The sequence below is a fragment of the Bidens hawaiensis genome, unplaced genomic scaffold (genome assembly GCF_021521415.1).
Source record: "Bidens hawaiensis isolate Kalapana, Puna unplaced genomic scaffold, B.hawaiensis_p1.1 tig00001461_1, whole genome shotgun sequence".
NCBI lineage: Eukaryota > Viridiplantae > Streptophyta > Magnoliopsida > Asterales > Asteraceae > Bidens > Bidens hawaiensis.
In genome coordinates, this window is record NW_027491082.1 from 2109248 (window position 1) to 2133944 (window position 24697).

At 33.6% G+C, this 24697-nt stretch overlaps 1 protein-coding gene, 3 non-coding genes and 1 pseudogene across 4 annotated transcripts; 2 read left to right on the forward strand and 3 right to left on the reverse strand.

Annotated features, from left to right (window-relative positions):
* The first annotated feature begins 217 nt into the window (after positions 1 to 217).
* On the forward strand, positions 218 to 301 carry TRNAY-GUA (transfer RNA tyrosine (anticodon GUA)). Its single transcript has one exon. It is a non-coding gene; the product is annotated as a tRNA-Tyr (tRNA).
* A 2367-nt stretch (positions 302 to 2668) lies between these two features.
* TRNAC-GCA (transfer RNA cysteine (anticodon GCA)) lies at positions 2669 to 2739 on the reverse strand. The gene has a single exon. It is a non-coding gene; the product is annotated as a tRNA-Cys (tRNA).
* A 753-nt stretch (positions 2740 to 3492) lies between these two features.
* On the forward strand, positions 3493 to 3580 carry TRNAS-GCU (transfer RNA serine (anticodon GCU)). The gene has a single exon. It is a non-coding gene; the product is annotated as a tRNA-Ser (tRNA).
* Positions 3581 to 7348: 3768 nt separating this feature from the next.
* LOC143576829 (non-canonical heme oxygenase HOZ, chloroplastic-like) lies at positions 7349 to 10847 on the reverse strand. Its single transcript, XM_077060844.1, has 12 exons — positions 10753 to 10847; positions 10517 to 10564; positions 10122 to 10208; positions 9858 to 9956; positions 9682 to 9777; positions 9526 to 9591; positions 8874 to 8964; positions 8731 to 8798; positions 8591 to 8656; positions 7771 to 7821; positions 7614 to 7678; positions 7349 to 7476 (listed from the first exon to the last, which is right to left on the reverse strand). The coding sequence occupies exons 1-12, from the start codon at positions 10771 to 10773 to the stop codon at positions 7419 to 7421; spliced, it is 816 nt and encodes a 271-aa protein (XP_076916959.1). The 5' UTR covers positions 10774 to 10847; the 3' UTR covers positions 7349 to 7418.
* Positions 10848 to 14171: 3324 nt separating this feature from the next.
* LOC143578647 (norbelladine synthase-like) lies at positions 14172 to 24385 on the reverse strand (annotated as a pseudogene).
* Between the last annotated feature and the right edge of the window lie 312 nt (positions 24386 to 24697).

The following is a 24697-nucleotide window of genomic DNA, read 5'->3' on the forward strand; positions in this document are numbered from 1 at the left end:
TCACGGAGAAAACGAGGGTTCAAGTCCCTCTAGGGGTATACCAATACTCAAGACTATAGGAGTGAGATTTTCTATCAAGTGATCCATCTTTGTCAAGTCCTTCTAATAGTCTACTCAGTGGGACTTTGTATTTTATATAAAGTGATATGTATTTGTCAAATCTGCCTGGGAGACGAAAGGAAGTTGATTATGGAACGTCTAAAATGAATTAGGCGTTGGGTCGATGCCCGAGTGGTTAATGGGGACGGACTGTAAATTCGTTGACAATATGTCTACGCTGGTTCAAATCCAGCTCGGCCCAACAATTTGTCAATCTACTATCAGATGGTAGAACCCTCTTGTTCTTAAAAAATACCTGATACGAAAAAATACCTGATACGAGAGAATAAAAAAGAATCCAAAATTTCTGCTAGATCTCTTCTTATTTCCCTGGGATTGTAGTTCAATAGGCAAGAGCACCGCCGTCAAGGCGGACGTTGCGGGTTCGAGCCCCGTCAGTCCCGACGGATCCAATAAGTACATCAATTCGCCTCTCGATTTTCTGTGAAAGAAGGGACAGAGAGCATAATTGAATTCCGAAGGTGTTTCCCTTCTTTTTTTCAGGATTCTGTCGAAGAAAGAACAAACCCTAAACTAAAAAATAACTAAAATAGTGAAGTTGATAGAATATTCCATCTTTTCTCCCGCGACTCATCTTTCTCATACTTATTTGTCTTCCAAAGAAATTTAGATCATTAAAATTTAGAACCTAATTCCTCTCTTTTTCCACTTCGCTTGTATTGTTTGTTGGGTTTTTGTAGTTGGGGCGGGTGGTTAGAGTTCGTTTGAGGTTCTATAAGGAAGACCTAAGGAAGGTAGGTTATAGAAAATAAAGAAAAGAAGGATAAATAAAGTAAAGGGGTTTTTGATTGGTCCGGGAATCCCATTTTGGATTCAGTATGGATAAAAGATGTTCGTATGTTATACTATTCAATTCTCGACGACGAATTAATTTAATAGCTCAGATATTGTTATTCATGATATTGATCCGATTCAAGATCATCGATAGGTAATGCATTCATTGAATTGACAGGTGAAAGATTTATCATCTATGGGATTAGATCCCGAGTTATTTTGAAAAAAAAAACGATGAGATTATGGAAGTAAATATTCTTGCATTTATTGCTACTGCACTGTTCATTTTAATTCCTACTGCTTTTCTACTTATAATTTACGTAAAAACAGCCAGTCAAAATGATTAATTACTTTAAATGAAACTTGACTTCTGAATTCTTATCAATAGTTGAAGAAATCAAATGAAAAGTATTCTATTTTTGTTTTGCGCCTTAAATGAAATCAACGGGCTATAATCGGCGGTATTCTATGAGATCCGAGAGTATGGTAAGTAAGAAATTGATTTCTTACTTATCATACTCTCTATTAGTGTTATAGTAGTGTATAAAATTGTTTCTAATAAAGTTGGTATACTATATTAGCTTCTATCTTCAATATATGTAGTTATTAATCCATATATGGAATTTACGTAGGACCCAATTCTATTTCTTTGATACATCTATTTATTCCGATGAATCTGAAATAATTGTTTTGTTTTACTGTTATAGAATACATTGATCCACTATAATCCAATGGAATTTGGAAACGAAGATATTTTGATTTGAAAATGATTTCAATTCAAATCAAAAATGCGTTGCAGAACGATCTATAAAACAATTGATACCGTTTCATTCCTCAACTAAATTAGGAGTGCTTCTAAAGTCCACTTCTTCCCCATACTACGAGTGAAAGGGAAAATGTAAAGACTACCATTAAAGCAGCCCAAGCGAGACTTACTATATCCATGTGAATTATGTCCCTTATCTCTATGATAGAATTATTTCATTATTGCTCACTAATAATAGTAGAATAAATGGTCCAGAGTCAAAAAGGGATTCTGGGCGAACACTATTGATGAACCAATCAAAAAATCCATTTCAGAAATTTCTATATGATTTATAATCGGGAAAGACTAAACACAAGTAAAATAAAAAATCAAAACTACAAAGGAATGTTACTAATGGAACATCTAGTAATAAAATAAGAGGGCACATTCCTTTTTTTCTTGCCCTTCAAAGTAAAAATAAATCAATTGCTATCTATTACAAACTTTTTCCTATTTGATCTAATCCGTACCCTTTCCCGATTGTCTCTCTGAAGGAGTTGGGAGATAGTATATTATACTTTTGACGAGAGGTTAAAAAAAAAAGAATCATTTTTTTCATGTTTTTTTCTATAAATTATCCATCTCAATCTAATAGTGATTGAATGCCTGAACACTCAGAGATTCTCGCGAGCCTATATATGTAGATTACACAGTATAGAAATAGAAAGAACTTCCCCCAACCAGTAGTTAAATTATCTCCAATCAAGACCCAATAAGTAGACATTACACTAGTAGTAGAAAGGAATCGGGAAGTCTTGCTTCGACCATTAAAATCAAACATTAAAATCAAATCTTTCTTTTCATTTTGGATTCAAAGATTTCCGATTTCCAATCTTTTACAAAATCCCCAGAACGGATGTTTAGAATCAACCAAGTATTAACAGTCCCCTTATTCTGTTCTGGCTGGGTAAAATTAGGTTGAGTTATATCAGCAGAACAGAATAAGAGATTCCGATTCGTTTGCTGATGAGGCGGCACCCGGATTTGAACTGGGGAAAAAGGATTTGCAGTCCCCCGCCTTACCACTCGGCCATGCCGCCAAAACGATACACAATAGGAGAAATTTTTACCTTTTTTGTTGGATTACTCAATTTTAGTTTATTGTACTTGCATCCCCTTTTGAATCCTTTTTCTAACTAAACTTATCAAAATTAGAAAAAAACCCTTTTCCCCTTTTGATTGTCCCTTCGATTGATTGTATAGTATCTCAAAACACACAATGCCAAAAAGCTTCCCCTCACTTTTCTATTGAAAAATCAAATGTATATTTTCACTCAAAAAAACCAAAATTTATGACAAACGGGATATTCGTTGACTGAGAATTCGTCAATGATTCTTGGATTTGAATCTGAAATTTGGTTTGCCAAACGACATAAGAAAATACAAATTGATACATACTTGATTTATCCTTTTCTTGATTTATTCTTTTGAATCAAAAATCCTTCTCAATTTCCATTATAACAAAAATGATAAGTATATGTAAACCCCAGAACGGAAATTGTTACACAGGTACTAAATTGGCTATTTAGAGTATGTTGCCTATAAATAAAAAAATGAAGGGAATTTTTTGTAACAAAAAAAGGCCCGGCTGGGTATTGACCGGGCCAGGCCAAAAAGGCACTTCGAATAAAATAAAAGCAAGAAGGTCTTCTTTTTTTATCTTTCTATTTTGATCTTTCGAGCATCTAAATGGAATTGCTAATTCTATAATAACGATAAAGAATGTGAAAGAAATACTTAATTTAATCCTTACTTGATGTGTAATGTAACATAGTAATTATCTTTTTCAATTGGGAGAGATGGCTGAGTGGACGAAAGCGGCGGATTGCTAATCCGTTGTACGAGTTATTCGTACCGAGGGTTCGAATCCCTCTCTTTCCGTTGATGACTTTCTATTTTTTTTTCTAGTTAAGTGTGTGGAATAGCTAAAAGAAAATAAAAATATGAAGAAAATTGTAAAATAAAGCAAGAAAAACAATTTATTCTTCACGTCCAGGATTACGTCTGGATCATTGGATAGGAATCCAAAGATGAAGAGAGAAACAAAGAATATTACTACTGTGTAAACGAAAAGTTTGAGAGTAAGCATTACACAACCTCCAAGATCATTTTTTGAAAAAGAAAAACGAGAGAAAAGAAAAGATAATAGATCCTCCATTTTTATATCACATATCTTATTTTGACACCAAGAAATGAATTCTAAAATAGAAAAGAATGTTCAGAAATTCAAATGAAGTTGTGAAGTTGAAATTTCAAAAGAGTCTTTGATTACCAGAAATCACTTTCATACCCCCAATTAGATGTTGTAAGCGACCCTAAGCTAATAAGGTATTTTGCCAGAAAGGAAAAAGGGAAGAACTTGTATCAGTATCTCAATTTCAATTCAAACATGGGTTTGATTCACACTCCATGTTCTGAGAAATCTTTACCATCCGAAAAGAGGAAAAAACGGAGTCTTTGTCTAAAGAAATGCGTTGAGAAAGGGCAGATGTATAGAACTTTTCAACGAGATAGTGCTTATTCAACTCTCTCAAAATGGAATCTATTCCAAACATATATGCCATGGTTCCTTACTTCGACAGGGTACAGATATCTAAAGTTTTTATTTTAGATACTTTTTCAGACCTATTGCCGATACTAAGTAGCAGCCAAAAATTTGTATCCATTTTTCATGATATTATGCATGGATCAGATATATCATGGCTAATTCTTCAGAAAAAATTATGTCTTCCAAAATGGAATCTGATAAGTGAGATTTCGAGTAAGTGTTTCCATAATCTTCTTCTGTCCGAAGAAATGATTCATCGAAATAATGAGTCACCATTGATATCGGCACATCTGACAAATGTTCGGGAGTTCCTCTATGCAATCCTTTTCCTTCTTCTTGTTGCTGCATATCTCGTTTGTACACATCTTCTCTTTGTTTTCGGGGCCTCTAGTGAGTTACAGACAGAGTTTGAAAAGGTCAAATCTTTGATGATTCCATCATCTATGATTGAGTTGCGAAAACTTCTGGATAGGTATCCTACATCTGAACCGAATTCTTTCTGGTTAAAGAATCTCTTTCTAGTTGCTCTGAAACAATTAGGAGCTTCTCTAGGCGGCAACATGCTATTGGGTGGTGGTCCCGCTTATGGGGTCAAATCAAGACGCTCTAAGAAGAAATATTTGAATACCAATCTCATCGATCTCATAAGTATCATACCAAATCCCATCAATCGAATCACTTTTTCGAGAAATACGAGAAATCTAAGTCATACAAGTAAAGAGATCTATTCATTGATAAGAAAAAGAAAAAACGTGAACGGGGACTGGATTGATGATAAAATAGAATCCTGGGTTGCAAACAGTGATTCGATTGATGATGAAAAAAGAGAATTCTTTGTTCAGTTCTCCACCTTAACGACAGAAAAAAGGATTGATCAAATTTTATTGAGTCTGACTCATAGTGATCATTTATCAAAGAATGACTTTGGTTATCAAATGATTGAACAACCGGGAGCAATTTACTTACGAGACTTAGTTGACATTCATAAAAAGTATCTAATGAATTATGAGTTCAATACATCCTCTTTAGCAGAAAGACGGATATTCCTTGCTCATTATCAGACAATCACTTATTCACAAACTTCGTGTGGGGCTAATAGTTTTCATTTACCATCTCATGGAAAACCCTTTTCGCTCCGCTTGGCCTTATCTCTCTCTAGGGGTATTTTAGTGATAGGTTCTATAGGAACTGGACGATCTTATTTGGTCAAATACCTAGCGAAAAACTCCTATCTTCCTTTCATTACGGTATTTCTGAACAAGTTCCTGGATAAAAAGTTTCAAGGTTTTGACGATATTGATGCTAGTGACGATATTGATGCTAGTGACGATATCCTTGATATGGAGCCGGAACTGCTAACTAGCATGAATGCGCTAACTATGAATATGATGCCTGAAGATGAAGACCTACTTTATATCACCCTTCTATATATATATATATATATATATATATATATATATATATATATATTAATGGGAGGATATGAACGCGAATTAAAGACCGTCGTTAAATAAAGTTATTTCGTTAGATTTGTTAGCTCAAACAAACGAGCCTAGCTTATCAAGTACGCTAGATTAATAAATACAAATTTAATTAATTGTGTTAGTACATGGTTAATTAATGAATATATATGTTAAACAGTTAGCCGCGCTCAACTCAGGAAGGGAATTACTATAAACGGCGAACGTAACAGGATCCATGTGAGTTCTAGCCCCTTTTATGTGTTATGTTTTCGGTGCTGTGTGCATACTACGATGTGTTTAGATTTATACAATTAACTTAAATGGTATGTGTATATTAGATATATGTTTGTGTGTGAATGTGAATGTTATGGGTTGATTAATTAGTATGCACGTAATGTTATATTAGTTATGATTGAAGGAATTAGAAGGAAATGAAATGAAGTTAGAATGGTATGTATGTTAGAGGGCACTGGGCCCTAATAATAACCGAGGTATGTATGACACTGAACCCTTATAATATCCAAGGTAAGTAGGGACTGGACTCTGAGGAGATCCAAGGTATGAAGGACACCGGATCCTTATAAATTCCGAGGTATGTAGGGCACTGGACCCTTATAATATCCAAGGTAAGTGAGGACCGGATCTTTATAGTATCCAAGGTATGTTGTCAGTAAGAAGTATGAATGTATGTACGTATGTATTATTGAATGATAGACGAACAGGTAAGTATTAATATGTATCTTCGGACGCGTATTGGTAAGCAAGTGAATGTATTGTATGGTTAATTAACTAGAACTCACTCAGCGTGACTGACTTTTAGTATGCACGCAAACAAGTAGAATGAGACAAGTTGCTTGATGAGGACACGTGGCAAATAAAAGGAAGACTGTCATCGCTATGAAGAAGACACCGTGTCGTTTTATGTTTATGGATTTATGTTATGATATTTTAAGACAAGAAGGTTATGTTATGAATGAATGACTGACTTTTATTTCCGCGAAATGTTTTAATTAACTCTGATTTTACGAATTATGTGAATGAGTAAATCCAACCAGTGAGAAAGTAGGGTTCCCGGGTCGGGGGGCCTTACATTGGAAAACACTAATTTGGTGATAAACCAAATATAATTTGATCAAAATGACGGATTTAAAGGTGAGTTGGTCATATGCTAAGGGGAAAATATGCCCATGATCAAAATTTGCAAAGAATTAACAGTAAAAAGTTTACTTGTATGTAAAAATAGCTTATATGAGCAACTGAATTCAGAATACGATAGTGGCCAAACTAAATCATGTAGCAAATCAAACTCAGCATTTTTAACAATGTAATTTATGAAAGGTTGTGTGTTCAATTTCAGCTTAAAGTATGGTGGTATTCACACTGAAAGTGAACACTGTAAACAAAAGGCGATGAAAAACATAAATGGTGATAAAACTAAATTTAGCGACGGTTGATATGTGGAATTTGTTTCAAGTACAAGGAAATGGTCTATACATGCAGTCCAGGTTCGCCTAGATGAGACCGAAGCCAAATCTAAATTATAGCTCGAATTTGTAGTTTAACATTTTAAACCTTATTTTTTAGCATTTCATTTTCAATTAAAGGGTATATATGATACACATAATACAATCAATCATGTAACTTTCAGCAGCATTAAAACAATGATTAAAAATCAACTTTAAACTTCTTTCACTTTAACTTAGCGCCATCAGCCCACCCGAGACTTAGCAGCTTGAAGCATTTCAATTATGAGCGCCTTTACGTCCCTACAAAGTTCAAAAATTAACATGAAAGTTGAATAATCAGTTGAAAATATAATCTATCATTGCATCGTATAAACGAGTCCCAAAAGATGAAAAACACTAAAGTGGAATAAACAAATGAGACATTTTTCATAACTTACTTTCTTTCTTCCGCACGTCTAGGGAACGCAACCCGAAGTTTGAAGTTTTTATCTTTATAACCAGCCTACCATAAAGATGAAAAACAAAAGGTAAAAAAATTATAAATAATAGTCTCAAGATGTATCATGTATGCATAGTTGAAAAGATATTATTCACCTTTACATTAAAGCCAAGGCTATCGACATCCAACATGTATGCAAAGTCCACCTACAGAGTGTAGACTTGAGTAAAGTCCATGTTTCATGATTTCAAACAAAACCCTTAAAATGTTTATTTTTGGTGACCATGAGGACCCGTTAGGAAGGTAGGTTTGAACCTCAGACCTCTGGTAGAGGGGAATAAGATGCTTAGGCCTGTAAATGAACCAAACATTCAATGAACCGTTTGGTGGCAGGAAGTTTGTTTTGTGTTCGCTTATTTAATAAAAGAACGAACATGAACTAAACTTTTTGTACATTTAGTTGAAGTGTTAAACAAACGAACATGAACACATGCATCATTCATTCATTTAAGTTCATTCGTTTATGTGTGTCCGTTTATATATTCATTAAGATTTTTTAGACCCACAAAAATTTAGACAATAACTATTAATTTTTTAGGCCGGTTGATTGGTGTTCACTTTAACTAGAGTTTGATCGGTTATATCCGTTCATCTATTTTCAGCTATGCTCGTTCATGAACCGTCCGTTTACACTATTAACAAACGAACACGCTCATTCTCTTAACGAGCGAACACGAACAAGAAACCCTATTCATTTAATTGTTCGTGTTCGATCGTTTATTCCGTTAGTCAAATAAACGCACACGAACAATTGAAGATGCCCCGTTTGTGTTTGTTCGGTTCATTTACAGGCCTACATATGCTTACCACAGCACCACCTCTTGAAGCTAAACGTTTAAACTTGTAATAATGTTATTTTATTTGTTTATTGAAAATGAGAAAACAAGTATGAAGCAACTAAGGATTAGAAATTACTGGAACTGATGTCGAATGTTGAACTATGAGTTTTGTATCATTTGCATGGTCTTTATTCATGTGTGACTGCATTGAAACATAATAAGTTGTTTAATGAAAAAAACAAAATATAGAACAAAAAGAGCAGAAAATAATAATACCGTTATAGGTTTAGAAAACTGATATATTTGATCCACCTTTGCTTCTCTAAACTCATTGTTGGTGAACTCTGGACAAATGTAACAATATAATTCTAATTTGAAAACAAATCTTTAACACTTCAAATCATTTAAAAAATACAAACCTTCTGAATGAAATAAAGATGTAGCAACACCAGAAACGAAGCGTACGACTTTTGGTTCAATGCGTAAAAATATAAAGTCATCAAAGTCAACCTTCATCATACCAAAGTGATATAATCAAATTAAAGGCATAAAAGCACAAATATGTGAGTACCAATGAAGCCAACTTTTAACCCGTTTATAAACAAATGAACAGACAGGAACAAAAAAAATTGTTCATTTAGTTAAACGAACAAACATTGACGCATGTCTCGCTCGTTCATTTATGTTCGTGAACGTTCGTTTAGGTTCGTTCATTTAAATTAGTTTATGTTCGTTTGTTTAAGTTTGTTTGTTAATATATTCATTTAAACTTTTTTGTCCATTACAACTTAGTATAGTTTTAACAAGTTTTTAGGCCCAGCACATGGTTCTTCACATTACTTTTAACAAGTTTTAGCTCAGTTACGTCTGTTCATCTAAGTTCAGTTACATTCTTTCGTGAACCTTTCGTTTATACTGTTAATGAACAAACATAAACGAACACGTACAAGAAAATACCGTTCATTTAATTGTTCGTGTTCGAGAGTTTGTTCGGTTAAAGTTGAACGAACGAACACGAACATGGTTGTTCGGTTCGTTTACCAGCCATGTTTAGTCAACAACAAACGTTACCCAAACTGCATCGGGATGTCTAGCCAAATATGTTGTACGAACCACATCTCTCTCATTTTCAAGAACCTATATAATTTAAAAAACTTATGAATACTAAATCAAATGACATATTTTTAAAGCAAACTCATTAAACATAATAACCAAACGATTACTCACAGAAACAGCATCACCATATAGAGTTATAATTATATCTGCTCTATCTTCTGGATCTTTAGCAATAATTAATGAACATTTAGGGTTAGCAAGGAGGTCCTGTAAAAATACCGAAACTTACACTAATTAAGCTGTTAAAGCAAATGTAATGAGACTAAAATCCAATTGTCTATGCAAACCTTTGTATGAATTGCCAAATTACTGACTGCTAATATTGGAAATCCATTATCATCACAGGCAAAATCAACCATCGATCCTGATGGATAACCCTCATGCTTCTACAAAGTTCATCAATAAATGTGAATCTGTTATCCGTCAAGTAGAATCTCTAATGACTGCAACAGAGTGATTATCTGCTTGCTAACACTTACGCTAATCATAAACTCTATAAGTAATTACTTTTTAGGTTGATGAATTAAGAATTAAAAAAACTGAAAAAGAACCTGAGAGAAGGTAGAAAGCACGCTACGAGTGCTGTGATAAAGGACAGTTTTGGCTTCCTCAATTGGAGGCAGTCTAGCAACCTTTTCCTACAATAACAAACAAAACCCTAACTGAAATCATATTCACAATAAACATAGCTAAATTAGTAATTAGTATGCCTAGTTATCTTTCTAATGATGTATGATATGAATAAAGTAATGATAATGAACACTCTAAATTTATATTCCAAATTCCAATGCTCTAAAATAAACAAGGAATTTATGCAAATTGATGTAATCATATATGATCAGGAAGATAATTAGGAGGAATTAGTTATTATTAGTAAAATTAGTTTGTAATCAGGTTAAACCTAATGCAAACATACAATAGACATTAAATTAGGTTACAAAAGTACCTGATGAGCTTCGATCAGCTGAAACACTTGGTCAACAGCAGCATCACTCTAGTAAATCAAACGGTTAAACAATATCAGAAAACGATTATAAGTAGGTAACACATGCGTAACTGCGATTATATAGACCTAATTTGGCAAAATTTTGAATACTGATTCACTGACGAATATGCACAACTAGCTATGATTGAAGACCTAAATCGATTAAATAAATTGTTAGAGAAAACAAATAAAGTTACCTGAGAAGGAATTGAGGTCATGGCGGAAGACGACGGCGATCGTGAACAAGAGAGACGAGATGGAGATGAAGATGAAGATGATCATTTTTCGGATTGATTATTAAAACTTAAAAGTTAAAGCGTCAAAGTTGTTGAAGGAATCGAGTAAACCGAAGCTATGCAATTTATTATATTTTAATTTGTTATTTTTTATTTTTGAATGGGCCAATAAATCTACAAATTGGCTGGTGTCTAAATTCATCGTCTCGGGATACACAGTCATGGAAAAAACCCTCACCCAAGACCAATAGTGCGGTGAGATAAAACCCGGTTAGTCCAAGGATACAACTAGTGAAAGTCACCTAATCGACTAGTCCCCCACCATCATCCTGGTGCCTCTGAAACTAAATGTTGTGAGCAAGAATCGAACTTGGGTCATATGGAACACCAAGTCTCTTCCTTACCACTCTATCACTAGCTCATTGGCTTTAAAAAATGGATAATTACCCACCTGGTACCCAACGAGTAATCGATATTGGATGCAATTTTATAACCGGGTATTGTGTGTAATGGCATTGACACATAATAATTGTTACAATCTTTACAGTTTATCATGGATCACCTTTAACGTTCAATCGCTCATGTAGTATCTGTTTGATTATTAGAATATCATGGTATTGTTTCTTTTTATACGGATGGAAAATTATCCGAACCTCCTTACTTCTGCCATGGACCCGATCAAACATGATTACATATGTAGTTCTCTTCACATCTAATAAAAGCGTCAATTGATGGTAATAGAACTTCGACTTGCTTTATATACTAATCATCCTTATTTGACTATAACCTGACCGGTCTCAACCATTCGTGAAAACCTTATATTTGTAACACGGTTATTTTATATGTAGTCATCAGTCTTATTACTTCCCAAACAATCTATTCAAGATTTAAAAAACATTTCAAAATGTTATTTCTTGTAAAACCTATATGATTATTGATTATACTATTTCTTAGAATAAAAAAGGCCGATAGGTATTTTAATAAACCATTTATTCTCATGGTGTTCTTATGTTTCGCTTCAACTATAATACACCTAGACAGTTATGCAACCACGTCCTGCGCATGTAAGTCATTCTATTTAAAAGAAGGTGACATTGGAAAAAGTGTCTTGATCAACTCGGTTAAGGAAATCACATGAACCCAAAAGTGAAAGCCAAAGAATATGAGCATTCGGGTACAAAACGTGTTCGGGTAGCATCCCTGAAAGCCTGATAGATTGGTAAAATGTGTGTAACACGTTTGCGCATGTGCAATAAATGGTAGTGTTTTAACACATTCGTACGTATGCATTAAATTGCAATATAATGCATGTGTATTATTCTTCTAAGTCGTTGCTAAAAAAAGTCGTTTTACTTAAATATCGTCATGTATTAAATGCACACAAACTAAAAATCTTCATCTTTGAAAATTATTATCGTCGTAAACAATTAATCTTCATTACACTTGACGATGCCACAAGATAAGATCCACACATCTTAACAAAATAAACACAAATTGAAACAACAAAATGATCATTTCAAACACACATTAAAGTCTACACATCGAAACAAGCATTAATCAAAGAGATCGTACGCCGGAGAACAAATTCATCAATCAATCAATCAATCTTCATCTGACGAATACGAAGACGACGACGAATAGAAACTGTTGAAATTAGGCGGAAAGCAGAAGAAGGTCCACAAGCAAAGTGCGAATCGCCGAAATTGTTGAAACGGGAAGCAGAAGAGGAGATGAAGAACGTGTTGGCTGCTTAATCGTTCAGGATTACAAGCTACGTATTGGCATATATCGGCGGATATGTTGGCCACTGCCACCACCAGCGGACTGTTCACCACCATCGTTGATCGGATTTGAGGCTTTTGGAATTGACGAGTGTGTGAATTTGATCTGAAATGAGATTTTATTTATTATAGGGCTGAATTTATTGGTATAAATTGGGAACCCACAGGTGACGTCACAAAAACCGCCACCATTTAATTTCGAAAAGTGATGGGACGTGACTATGGAAGTTGTTCGTTTTTCATTCTTTATTTTTTAATTATTCTTTTTATGTACATAAACTTTTAATATTTAATTTATTTTTTTAAAGTGTTTGGATTTGTCCTCAACACCTGAGTGAGTTTTCCGAATATGGAATATCAATCGTCCATACTGATTTTGACGCTCCAGACATGACTCAACTAGGAACACCATCCCATTAGGGGTGCAAACGAGCCTAGCCGGGCCTGAGCTCGACTATGCTCAAACTCGGCTCGTTTAACTTACACAGAGCTTGAGCTAGAGCTCAGCTCGTTTCGAGCTCTATTTTCAAAGCTCGAGCTCGTGAGTAGATTTTTAAGCTCGAGCTCAGCTTGTTTACTATATATCAACTATTTTTTATTTAATTATAATTATTTTTATATATTTTTTTCTATTATAATTTTATGTATAAAATAATATATATTATTGAGTTACTTTTATCTATTTTTCATAACGTTATATATATTAATTAATAATTATTAAATATATATTTTTAAAATTTATATAAATGGCAGGCTCGTTTAGGCTCGCGAGCTGGCTCGAACTCGATAAGTGAAGTTTGGGCTCAGGCTCTTTTATTAAACGAGCTTACTTTTAGGCTCGGGTTCGGGCTCGAGCTCGATTAAGCTCAGCTCAATCGAGCTTTTTAACGAACCGATCTCGAGTAGCTCGCGAGTAGCTCAGCTCAATTGCACCCCTACATCCCATCACTGTGAGAAAACCCTTTTGAGTCATATTTCGAATACGAGATTTCAAGGATCTGGAGCTTTAACTATCATTCCATGTCATCGGCTTAGAAGATCAATTGATGTAGCATTTGATAATTTCGAATACAGTGATACACTAACTAATATTAACGGATGAAGTTATGCGTGAATTTGATATGGTTGATTTGAGATAACCACTCTCCATAAACATAATAAATTAAATAAGAGGCTTAAACATTTTTATTCTTCCATTCGTTCATAATAGAAGACTATAAATACTAAATAAAAGTGCTAATGGCAAATATAATAAGAATCTTAAAGATAAGACTAATGCCATGAGAAATATTTACGGAGTCAATGTTGAACATTTGAGTTATGCGTCTTTGACTTGTTCTTGCATTCAAAATCATTTTTTGATTGGGTTGTAGACTATTTGATGGATCCTCATTATGGTCAGGTCATGGACATTGGGTTAATGGCCTGAAGATCATATCAGAATTCAACCAAAACATACAAGTAGTTATAAATTGATAAAAACATATGCATAAATAAGTTGAATTTACTAGCTAGTTGTCATGTAATACATTATATATGGGCGAACAAACACCTTTATTGATATTTGATAACACTAGATAGCTAAAACATTTTTTTGAATCAAGTAGAATTTAAGAGATGTTCATTAGCGATCTTTATAAGAACAATAAACGGTTCAATGGTGGCTAGTGATGCATTATCGGTAGCATCTTCTTTAACCTCGTACTCAATTGTCATTTTCACAACACAAGATGAGCCCGTATCATCATTCATGTTGTTCTTCACCTCAATGCGTACTTTATAAAGCGTAAACCCAAAATCCAGAAATCATCCGTATATGATCTCTACTTCCTTCACCAGCCACCATGTTATCATTGTCGACCATTGTGTACTTTGTAAGAATAAATATATTTATGTATGGCCATCATTATCATTTATATAATAATAGATCAAAATAATTAAATTATACCTTATTATTATATTAGCTAGGTAATTGTTGATGGACCATATTATCATTACTTGCTAATCAAGGGTCTCCCCTTGGGTGTATATAAATACATGGAAAAGATTAATTAACATCATTAGAAAAACCTAACTCTCACATTAAAGAAATTCGTGACCCATATATCTCTCCATATTTGGTTTCCTCAAAAACCATAATCCCTATCATTAACATACATCCTAAAGGGGAACTCGACCAAGCTAACTATCATGTCATCTACATCCTTCTCTAGACGGTTACTACTTCCCATACTGTAACAGTTATGTTTTACTTATGGGTTTATCATAACATTCATGTTTTCTATTACATACGTGAAGAACTGATCAACATGTGGTATCAGAGAGATGTTGATTAATCAGTTCTTTATGTTTTCCCTAAATCTGGATCTAAACCGGAAGACATGAACTAAAATCTGATAACCCTAATTCTGTTTTTTTATTATTATTAACCTTTTGAACTTATTGAAATCTGGTTATATATAAACTGTTTAAAAACAATCTTATAACCAATCTCACATTAAAAACCTGTTAAAAACTTTATGTTTTTTCGATGGTGTTCTTCGTGTTCATCATGGGTTTTTCGAAAATATGACATATTTTGGTTAAAATTCGGATTATGATTATGTTTTTCCTAAAATAATTGAATAAACAAATCTTCAAAGATTTTTAAATTTTGAATAATTATGGAAAACATAAATTTCAAAATTCAAACAAATCTTAGAAATAAAATTAATCTCTAAAGAATTTGAACCCAAATATGTTTACCCTAAATAATTTGGATTTTAGTGCTTACCGAAATCTTGGTCAAACCAAGATCTCATAACACCGAAATCTCAAAAGATTGAGATCTCATCAAAACTAAAATCTCATTAATCTCATTAAAACCGAAATCTTGGTTAAAACAGAGATCTCATTAAAACCGAGATCTCATTAAAAACCGAGATCTCATTAAAACCGAAACCCAAATAAAAACCGAGAACTCAAGTGTTAACCGAGAACTCATAATTTCCGAGATCTCATAAAACCGAAAACACAAAATTTTTTTAAATGTTTTGTAAAACACTTAAAATATAAATATATATTGATTAATTTTTTACAAAACATAAAAAAAAGGCTTAAACTTGAATAAATTGTTGATGTAAACTTCTGCCCAAAGGTGATGCATTACATCTAACATATCATTCAAGTCTTAATACAAGCTATTAATTAATTAATGTTTTGTAAGACACTTAAAATATAAATATATATTGATTAATTTTTACAAAACATAAAAATGCTTAAACTTGAATAAATTGTTGATGTAAACTTCTGCCCAAAGATGATGCATTACATCTAACATATAATTCAAGTCTTAATACAAGCTATTAATTAATTAATGTTTTGTAAGACACTTAAAATATAAATATATATTGATTAATTTTTACAAAACATAAAAATGCTTAAACTTGAATAAATTGTTGATGTAAACTTCTGCCCAAAGGTGATGCATTACATCTAACATATCATTCAAGTCTTAATACAAGCTATTAATTAATTAATGTTTTGTAAGACACTTAAAATATTAATATATATTGATTAATTTTTACAAACCATAAAAAGGCTTAAACTTGAATAAATTGTTGATGTAAACTTCTGCCCAAATGTGATGCATTACATCTAACATATCATTCAAGTCTTAATACAAGCCATGTTAGTTTAGCCTAACATGATTTAAATGTATAGCTTCTGCCCAAAGGTGATGAGTTACATTTAAATCAAGCAAAACTAACTCGTGCATAATTAAAATGATTGTTTCACTTCTGCCCAAAGGTGATTTGTTACAATTGTTTTGCACATATACTTAAATAAATTTTAATTTTGCCCAAAGGTGATTTATTTTTTATTTAAGTAGAACTTTTAATTACTATAGTCTATTAGTTTGATGTTAATAACAAACATATCACATCTTCAATAAAATAAAACGATTCTCACATTAATGATGCTTCATTAATCTAATGATCACAAAATTTATTCTATCTTACTTTAATATCCCATTACATTACTCATTATAATTTTCTTCCTAGAAATTACTATCTCATTCAAATCATCCACTCTAATGTAAAACCCAATATGTTTTGCCTCAAAAGAGTTTCATTAACTTTTAGCTCTTCTCATTTTTATGATTATCCCTCAAGACATGACCATCCCGTTGCTCCTTCTAATAATAGTAATAAAGAAGAAACCTAGAGCATAAATGGGATGAGTCAAACATAATGTCTCTTATGATAGTAATAAACTCATGCTATCAAATAGAGTTATTTTAGATTTAGTTTTCCCTAAAACTAATCTAATATCTAGAAAATAATCAAAATAACTCCTAAGATGCATACATTCCTTCTTAAAATTCTAAATATAAGGTCCAATGGCATTATTAAATACATCATAATGTACAGTATCATGACATGACACATAAAATTAAGGGCTCACACATGAAAATAAGTATAATTTTCTAGTACAATAAATACTACATTTTTCAAAAATACAATTTGATGCCTTAAGAATCAACTATAATACTCAAAAGTACCAAAGGAAAATGAGTGTGTTGATCACCAACATATGTACAAGAAAAGAAATGTCTGGTACTAGAAATTAAGATATTATTTCACTACCATTAAAATAAACCTAAAAGAGGATAATTCTAAGGTTCATGGACAAAATACAAATATTGCTTTCAGCTTTAAGTTCTCTAAGGAAAAGCCTCACTGCAAATATATGTCATTTTACTAGGCATAAACAATAAGACTATCCATAATTTAAAAGAACAACTAGTTGAAATAAGTAGTCACATATTCATGATAGTTAAGTTTGTTAATTCTATATTCCAATTAACACATGATAGGTTGATTCTAGTTCTTTTTATGTTTCCTTACCAAAAATCAACGAATAACTAAAATGAGTGTTGGTGACAAAATTAAATGTTCAAGTTATTATAAGCCATAACAAACTGTTTTAATTATGCTCTACGATACCTTATAAATTCTGGTGTTTAATCAGAATTTAGTATCAATACTTAAGCTACATTATGACAGTTGTAAGGTTTGCATAGCCAACATAAAGTCACTCTTATACTCTCATATTATTTGTTATCAATATCTGGATTGAAACATTTATAAAATAGAACTAGATGATACTATATACTTTCACAACTTTTGTTATCATGAAAAATTAAAAATTTGACAAAAGATAAATGAGACCAATGAAATTCATTCATTGAAACCAAAATTTCATGAGAAATCATGACATGGTTGATGAGGATGATTTTTCATCTAATCTCATTCGAAGAGATTTTAAAATCATGTGTTAGATGCCCTAAACATCACTAGGCTTAAGGAATAAATATGGGTCCACCCGAAGTTATATTTCACTGACATTCATAGAACTTATTCTAAATGGAATATTCAGACATAATTTATCATTTAACAACTATTTTCTTGTATCTAATCTATCTTCTATGGTCCACGGTCTTATAGAGATCCATTCATATATACTTAATTTAATATGATTTCTTCTAAATATGTCCCTAAGTTTCTTATGACACATGGACGTTAAGGAAATCAAATTAAGTCTAACATATGAATGAAAGGTTCATACGTCACGTACATCATTGAAACTTCTCATGTATCTTTCCCAAGAGATTTGAAGATCATTGGGAGCATTAAGTGTCTTAATCATAACTTGCAAGATTTGCAAGAGGTGGGGGTGAAAACTTGATATCATCTCAATTTACACCTCTTGTATAAGACACTGCTCCATCATAACATTGTTCCATCAAAATTCATCTCCTCAAAATTTAATGCTACTCTTACAAAAGTTTCATTATTGCTTAGATGTGGGCATATAGATCTCTTTCTAAACTAATCCTCACTAAGAGAAACTACAACAACGTGCATCATTAACTTGTTTCTCTATTAGAATCTATTAGTCTTCAAATATTGACATTAAGCATGCTAATTTTCTAAAGGTTTCTAAGGTTAGTTAGAGCAGTAAAAGTCCTTATAATGACTTGTCATAGGTACAAGAGGCAGGGGGAAGAGAGTCACTAAATTTTACTCCGAATTTAACTCCTATTTCACCTCTTGTACACCATACTGCACCAACTCTTACACACTTAGAATCATGAGAATGATAGCAACCTAAACAAGAGCTAATCCATAAAACTGAAACTTCTAATAAACCTAATAATTAACTCAGGAGGTCATCTAAGTTTTTAAAAACCTACTAATTTTGATGATTATATAACCTCCTTAACTAAAGTTGAAATGGATATTGGAAAGTTTACTGATCCTACAATTAAACCATTAATATCAATCAATCTTTTGAATGGAATAAAGCTATTATTAGCAATCTAAATTAAATTCTATAAGTCATAGTCACGTTTGGGATTTGGTTGAATCACCTAAGAGTGTTCATAAGTAAACTAAATCCTAATACAAACGTTAAGACACTACGAAACACGATTGATTATTAAAGGTTATATTCAAGAGATAATAAATCATTAAAGAATCTTCTTAATTGCCCTTATTACAAAAAATTTCTTTAAGGATGATCATTGTTCAAGTAGCTTATAATATTTAAGAGCTACATTACATGAACATTTAAGCAACTTTTCCTAGCAACTGACTTGCATATTTACATGTTCATAAAGCAACTTGAAGTTTTAAACTAAAGGTCAAAGAACATTTAGTCTGTAAGTCAATATAATCCATGTATGGGTTAATGCAAACATCAAAATGTGATGAAACCTTTATACAATAATTTTCATCAACAACTAAGTGGATCAATGTACCTACCTCAAGATGAGTAGGAGCAACTAAAAACAAACTTGTCCTTATATAGATGACATTCTTTTGACAAGTATATGTTACATAAGTCTAAGTATTGTTTATACATACTTTAATATGATAATCTCAAGAGATATCCCTTACATAATAGATATCAAAACATTATGAGATAAACCCAAAGGGACGTTAGTCTTGTTCCATAAATTTTACTCTAAATGGGTCCTTACACATGCAACAAACAATATTGCTCTTCTTTAGAGGATAATAGGGTCACTGAGATTATTTCATTGTGCTTCATTAATTAGAAGCCTTTATATAGGTACAAGTCTATACTCGTTCAGATATTACTCGAATTGCAACACACTAGATATGTCTAGATTAATGCGAAGCATCTAAAAGAGTATTGAAATTATCTTTAAAGGAAACGAGGGACTATAATTTAAAAGAATAAGTGAGAATTCAAACCAATTGATTACTCTAAATTTTGTTATGTTCAAAGATAACATAATATAATTTTTGGGATATATTCTTATGTCAGAAGATAATCTATCTCATGGAGTAGTCATAATAAACTGATAACAACAATCTAAATTTTAATGACACAATATGTTGATTAAATCTCAACGCAATTGTCAATAAATGTTGAAAATTTATCATTGGACTCATAGGTTTATTAACTCCATATAAACTATATATTGAAGACTTATTATGATAAAATCAGCTACGACGTTTTCTCAAACAGTAACAGTTCGAGAGGTGCTGCATTAAATTTCAATATGAAATAAATTATTCGTTTATGAACGAATTGAGGAAACTAAATTCTCATATCGAATACATTCATGATATGCTTAAGGATCCTATAACTAAAGGTCTATTACCCATAAGTCTTATATATGAAAGCGCTTATAATAAAGACGGGATTATTTATGACCATGTATAAAAGTATATCATTATATGAATGACTAATTCTAATTGACTAATTATTAATTTTTCTCATCAGTTTTGATTTTGTATGTCTCTTAATATGTTCTGTATGCGTAATGACGTATAGACAAATTAATATACAAATCAAATATTTGAAGGGCTTACTTATAAAATTTTGATCATAACTACTTAGGTTTTAAACAAGGACTGCAGTATGATTAATGGGGGTCTTAAGCTGATGTTCAATTCAATGCCTATATTTCTCTGCTCCAGTTTGAGTTTAAAGCTAAAATGAGTGTTAAAATCTGCAGACTAATCTAATGCTCATAATAAATGATTATTCGACTAAGTGGGGAAATGTAAGAATAAATATGTGGATATATATATTTATGTATGGCCATCATTATCATTTATATAATAATAGATCAAAATAATTAAATTATACCTTATTATTATATTAGTTAGGTAATTGTTGATGGACCATATTATCATTATTTGCTAATCAAGGGTTTCCCCTTGGATGTATATAAGTACATGAAAGAAATTAATTAACATCATTAGAAAAACCTAACTCTCACATTAAAGAAATTCGTGACCCCTATATCTCTCCATATTCGGTTTCCTCAAGAACCCTAATCCTCATCATTAACATACATCCTAAAGGGGAACTCGACCAAGCTGACTATCATGTCATCTACATCCTTCTCCGGGCGGTTACTACTTCCCCTATTGTAACAGGTATATTTTACTTATAGGTTTATCATAACATTCATGTTTTCTATTACATACGTGAAGAACTGATCAACATACTTTTCCATGCAACATGAAATCCCAGACTTTACACAAGCACTAGCAAGGTTTTGAAAACTCGTAATATCCAATATCTCATTTTTATTTGAATAACAAATTTTTTCACCTAAAAGACTGAAATCCCCTAACCTTGTACTTACGAGGACTTGAACCCACAACGTCATATTTGGAGAGGCAAACACCATATGACTAGACCACCTGATCATGGGTTTCTAATATCACATAATTAAGCTTCTTTGACCGTTCGTTAGTTGAAACGTTCGGCTGCTTGTGGGAACGACGAACCAAGTAAATCAGACTGGGTTCGTGATAATTAAATACTCATGTTTTTTTCAAATCCTCATTTTGTGATAATTAAATAGTATCAAGACTTTATATTTTATTTATTTAAACCTTAATATCTATTACAAATTCACACCAAAACCTAAAATATTTTCATTTATTGTTTTGAACTAGCTAGATAAATACATAATTTTAATTTATATATTTTCTCTGACATTCAATAAAAAATATGGTCCAACAAGTTGACCGGCCAGTGGTCCGATGATTGATGAAAACATAGATCATAGCAAACAAAATAAGATAGTCCACAAAACAACATAGAAGCGTTAGTACCTGTGACACCCGGTAATTTCCCAATCCCATAAACCAAGTAATCAACCTAGTTATTAGGTGATTGTGAATATTATGCGCGCCATGTTATGATCAGCGCGGGCATATGTTATATGCGCCATGCGCGGATGCGATGCGCGCCATGTTATGATCAGCGCGGGCATATGTTATATGCGCCATGCGCGGATGCGATGCGCGCCATGTTATGATCAGCGCGGGCATATGTTATATGTGCCATGCGCGGATGCGATGCGCGCCATGTTATGATCAGCGCGGGCATATGTTATATGCGCCATGCGCGGATGCGATGCGCGCCATGTTATGATCAGCGCGGGCATATATTATATGCGCCACGCGCACAGGTTTTTGTTGTGTTTTCATGACAACTTAATTTTATGTCGTTTTTGTCTAATGGGTTGCATACCTCTTCAATGATCCATAAGTAAAACTATGTTCAAACAATATCCTAATTTCCTAATTAAAACCCAAATCATTTATGCGCGCGCGGAAAAAGGGAACTAACCTCCCCGCATGGCGGGAACATTGAGAGCTAGTTTGTTTGAAGCTCCAAGATGGAATTGACTTCAACATAACTGATCACTATGTTGAAATACCAAGGCCTCATGGAGAATCTACAAGTGAAACTCAACGTCCCTGACTACGAGAAGGTTACGCACCTACCCGCATCAAATAAAAGGGAGTTATGTGCGACACCTGCGGGAAGAATCCCCGCGGGACACCTTAAAACTAAACCCTTTACGCATGAACGTCTGCACAGAAACCAACCACCTTTTCGCTTAAATCCAAAAGTTCACCCTGTTAATAAACTCCGAGAACGCTGGTTCCAGCAGAGCTAGATGGACCCGCAGGATTCCTTATAAGGACGCCTGCGCAGTGATACGCGCAGGATTCGCTACAAGGACGCTTGCGCGAAGACCAACTGGAGCCGCCGGACCCACAACGTTCAAAGAAATGGCCTACACGCAGAAGGCTATACGCGCAAGGCTACACGCACAAAACACTTAGTCTATTCTTCAGATGTAAGAGGATTACCCCCGCCCAGAAAAAACCAGTTGCGTGTTTCAGAGATTTTTACCTTTTGAATGTACACTGACAACAGTACCAGGGAAAGTATACTGTAACACGAAATGTCAGCTGTCAGCCGCACCTACTCTCACCAACCACAGTCCTGCATGTACTGTCAAATCTATCAGAATCTTTATAACCACTTCCTAGGACCATCACCCCCATCCCTAAAATAAATAATAATAAACCCCATACCTTGTCATCATTACACCCAATATGATAAGATTTCAATCCCCTAAATCAAGGGATTGTGTTCCCTTGAATTTGCCTATAAATAAGTATCAATTCTTGAATAAAAATATCACACAAACACACTTCAAACTCCTCTCTTAAACCTGTAATTCTGCACTAACCATCTCCCGAGCGTCCGTTTCCAGTTCCGTTTCCATCACTAGACTTCCAATTTCGAGGCTAACATCAGGAAACCCGAATCTCGTTTAATCTCTCTCTAAACCATCACTTAACAAGAATCACAGGTGAGTCTCACAGCCCCTATTTTCACTGTTTTTAAACTGTTTTCGGGGCGAGGGACACGTGTTTAAATTATGTTTTATCATGGTATATTTACAAGCAATGCAAACGATTATCTGTTCATGGTGTTTATCTTGGTTTTCAATGTGAGTGCGCAAGAACAAGAAAGTGATCACTTCGTCAATGGAACTCTAAGGGTAGGGACTACTGTGTTTGATCAACCCGCTCGTAGGGGTCGCACCTCTTTGCATAGACGAGTGCCTAGTATGGTCATGGGGTAGTACTACTGGTTGTAAAGCCCGCTCGTAGGGGTCGCACCTCTTTGCATGGACGAGCGCCTAGTTTTCCGAGCACAACGTCCGCGCGTAACCCGCGGGACGGTATTATTTTCGCTCGTAGTGGCAGCGCCACTTTGCATGGACGAGCACGGTTTTCAGAAATGTCCGCGCATAACCCGCGGGACGGCTTTATCAAGCATATGTTTTAATGATGTTATCAGAAATATGTTTCAATATGGTTTTATCAAGGATATGATGCAATACGATTTATCAAGTCACCAAAACTTGTGAACTCACTCAGTTTATACTGATTCAAATGTTTTTACGTGTCTTTCAGGTGATAATTAGTAGCGCAAGGAGTCACACATAGAGCACTTCACGCAGAACATCTATAAAAATGGTTTTTTGAAGATTTTAGTTCTATCCCTTCCACACGCGTGGTTGTTCCCGCCGTGTAAGGGGATATGGCGCGGAAATCTTCAACGTTTTTCATATGTGGATGTTTTTATATGTAATTCTAAACAATGTAATGTATTTTGTACTAGACATTTCATGCGCAATGGAAAATTTATTTGAATGTTTGCAATGACCCGTGCTTGATTATCAATTCCCACTCGCGCGCACCCGGCTGTTTCCGCCGTTTAGGGCCGGGTGTGACAGTACCAGGTTTGAAAGTGACCTTGACGATGGTACTGACACCGCCATCACCTTCAATGATGTTGAGTTTCTCAAAGGTGTGTTTAGCCGCAATCTCTGGAAGTTTAATGGTACCGTAGAGCTGCCAGGCTTTCTCTGCTGCCACCTTCACTTCTTCCGACAAAGATCCAAACATTTTATCTGGCGTACGTACCAGGTTTTATGTTTACGACCGGCTGGTTTGTGTTGGGTTGAGCAGGGGTATGTGTAGAAGACTAGAAGCCATTAAGATATATACAAAGAAGTCATGGTAATAGCTGTCTTATGTTTAAATAAATAAGAAGTTTTGTTTTGATTATCTGATTTAAAAATAGAAAAAAAGAAAGGCCGGTGATGCTTACACATTGATGCTGAATATCTCATTTAAGCTAATTATATTAGGTAACTAAGAATTATGTATGTTAAGTATTGAGAGAGAAATTCGATATAGTCAACGATTGTCAACTGT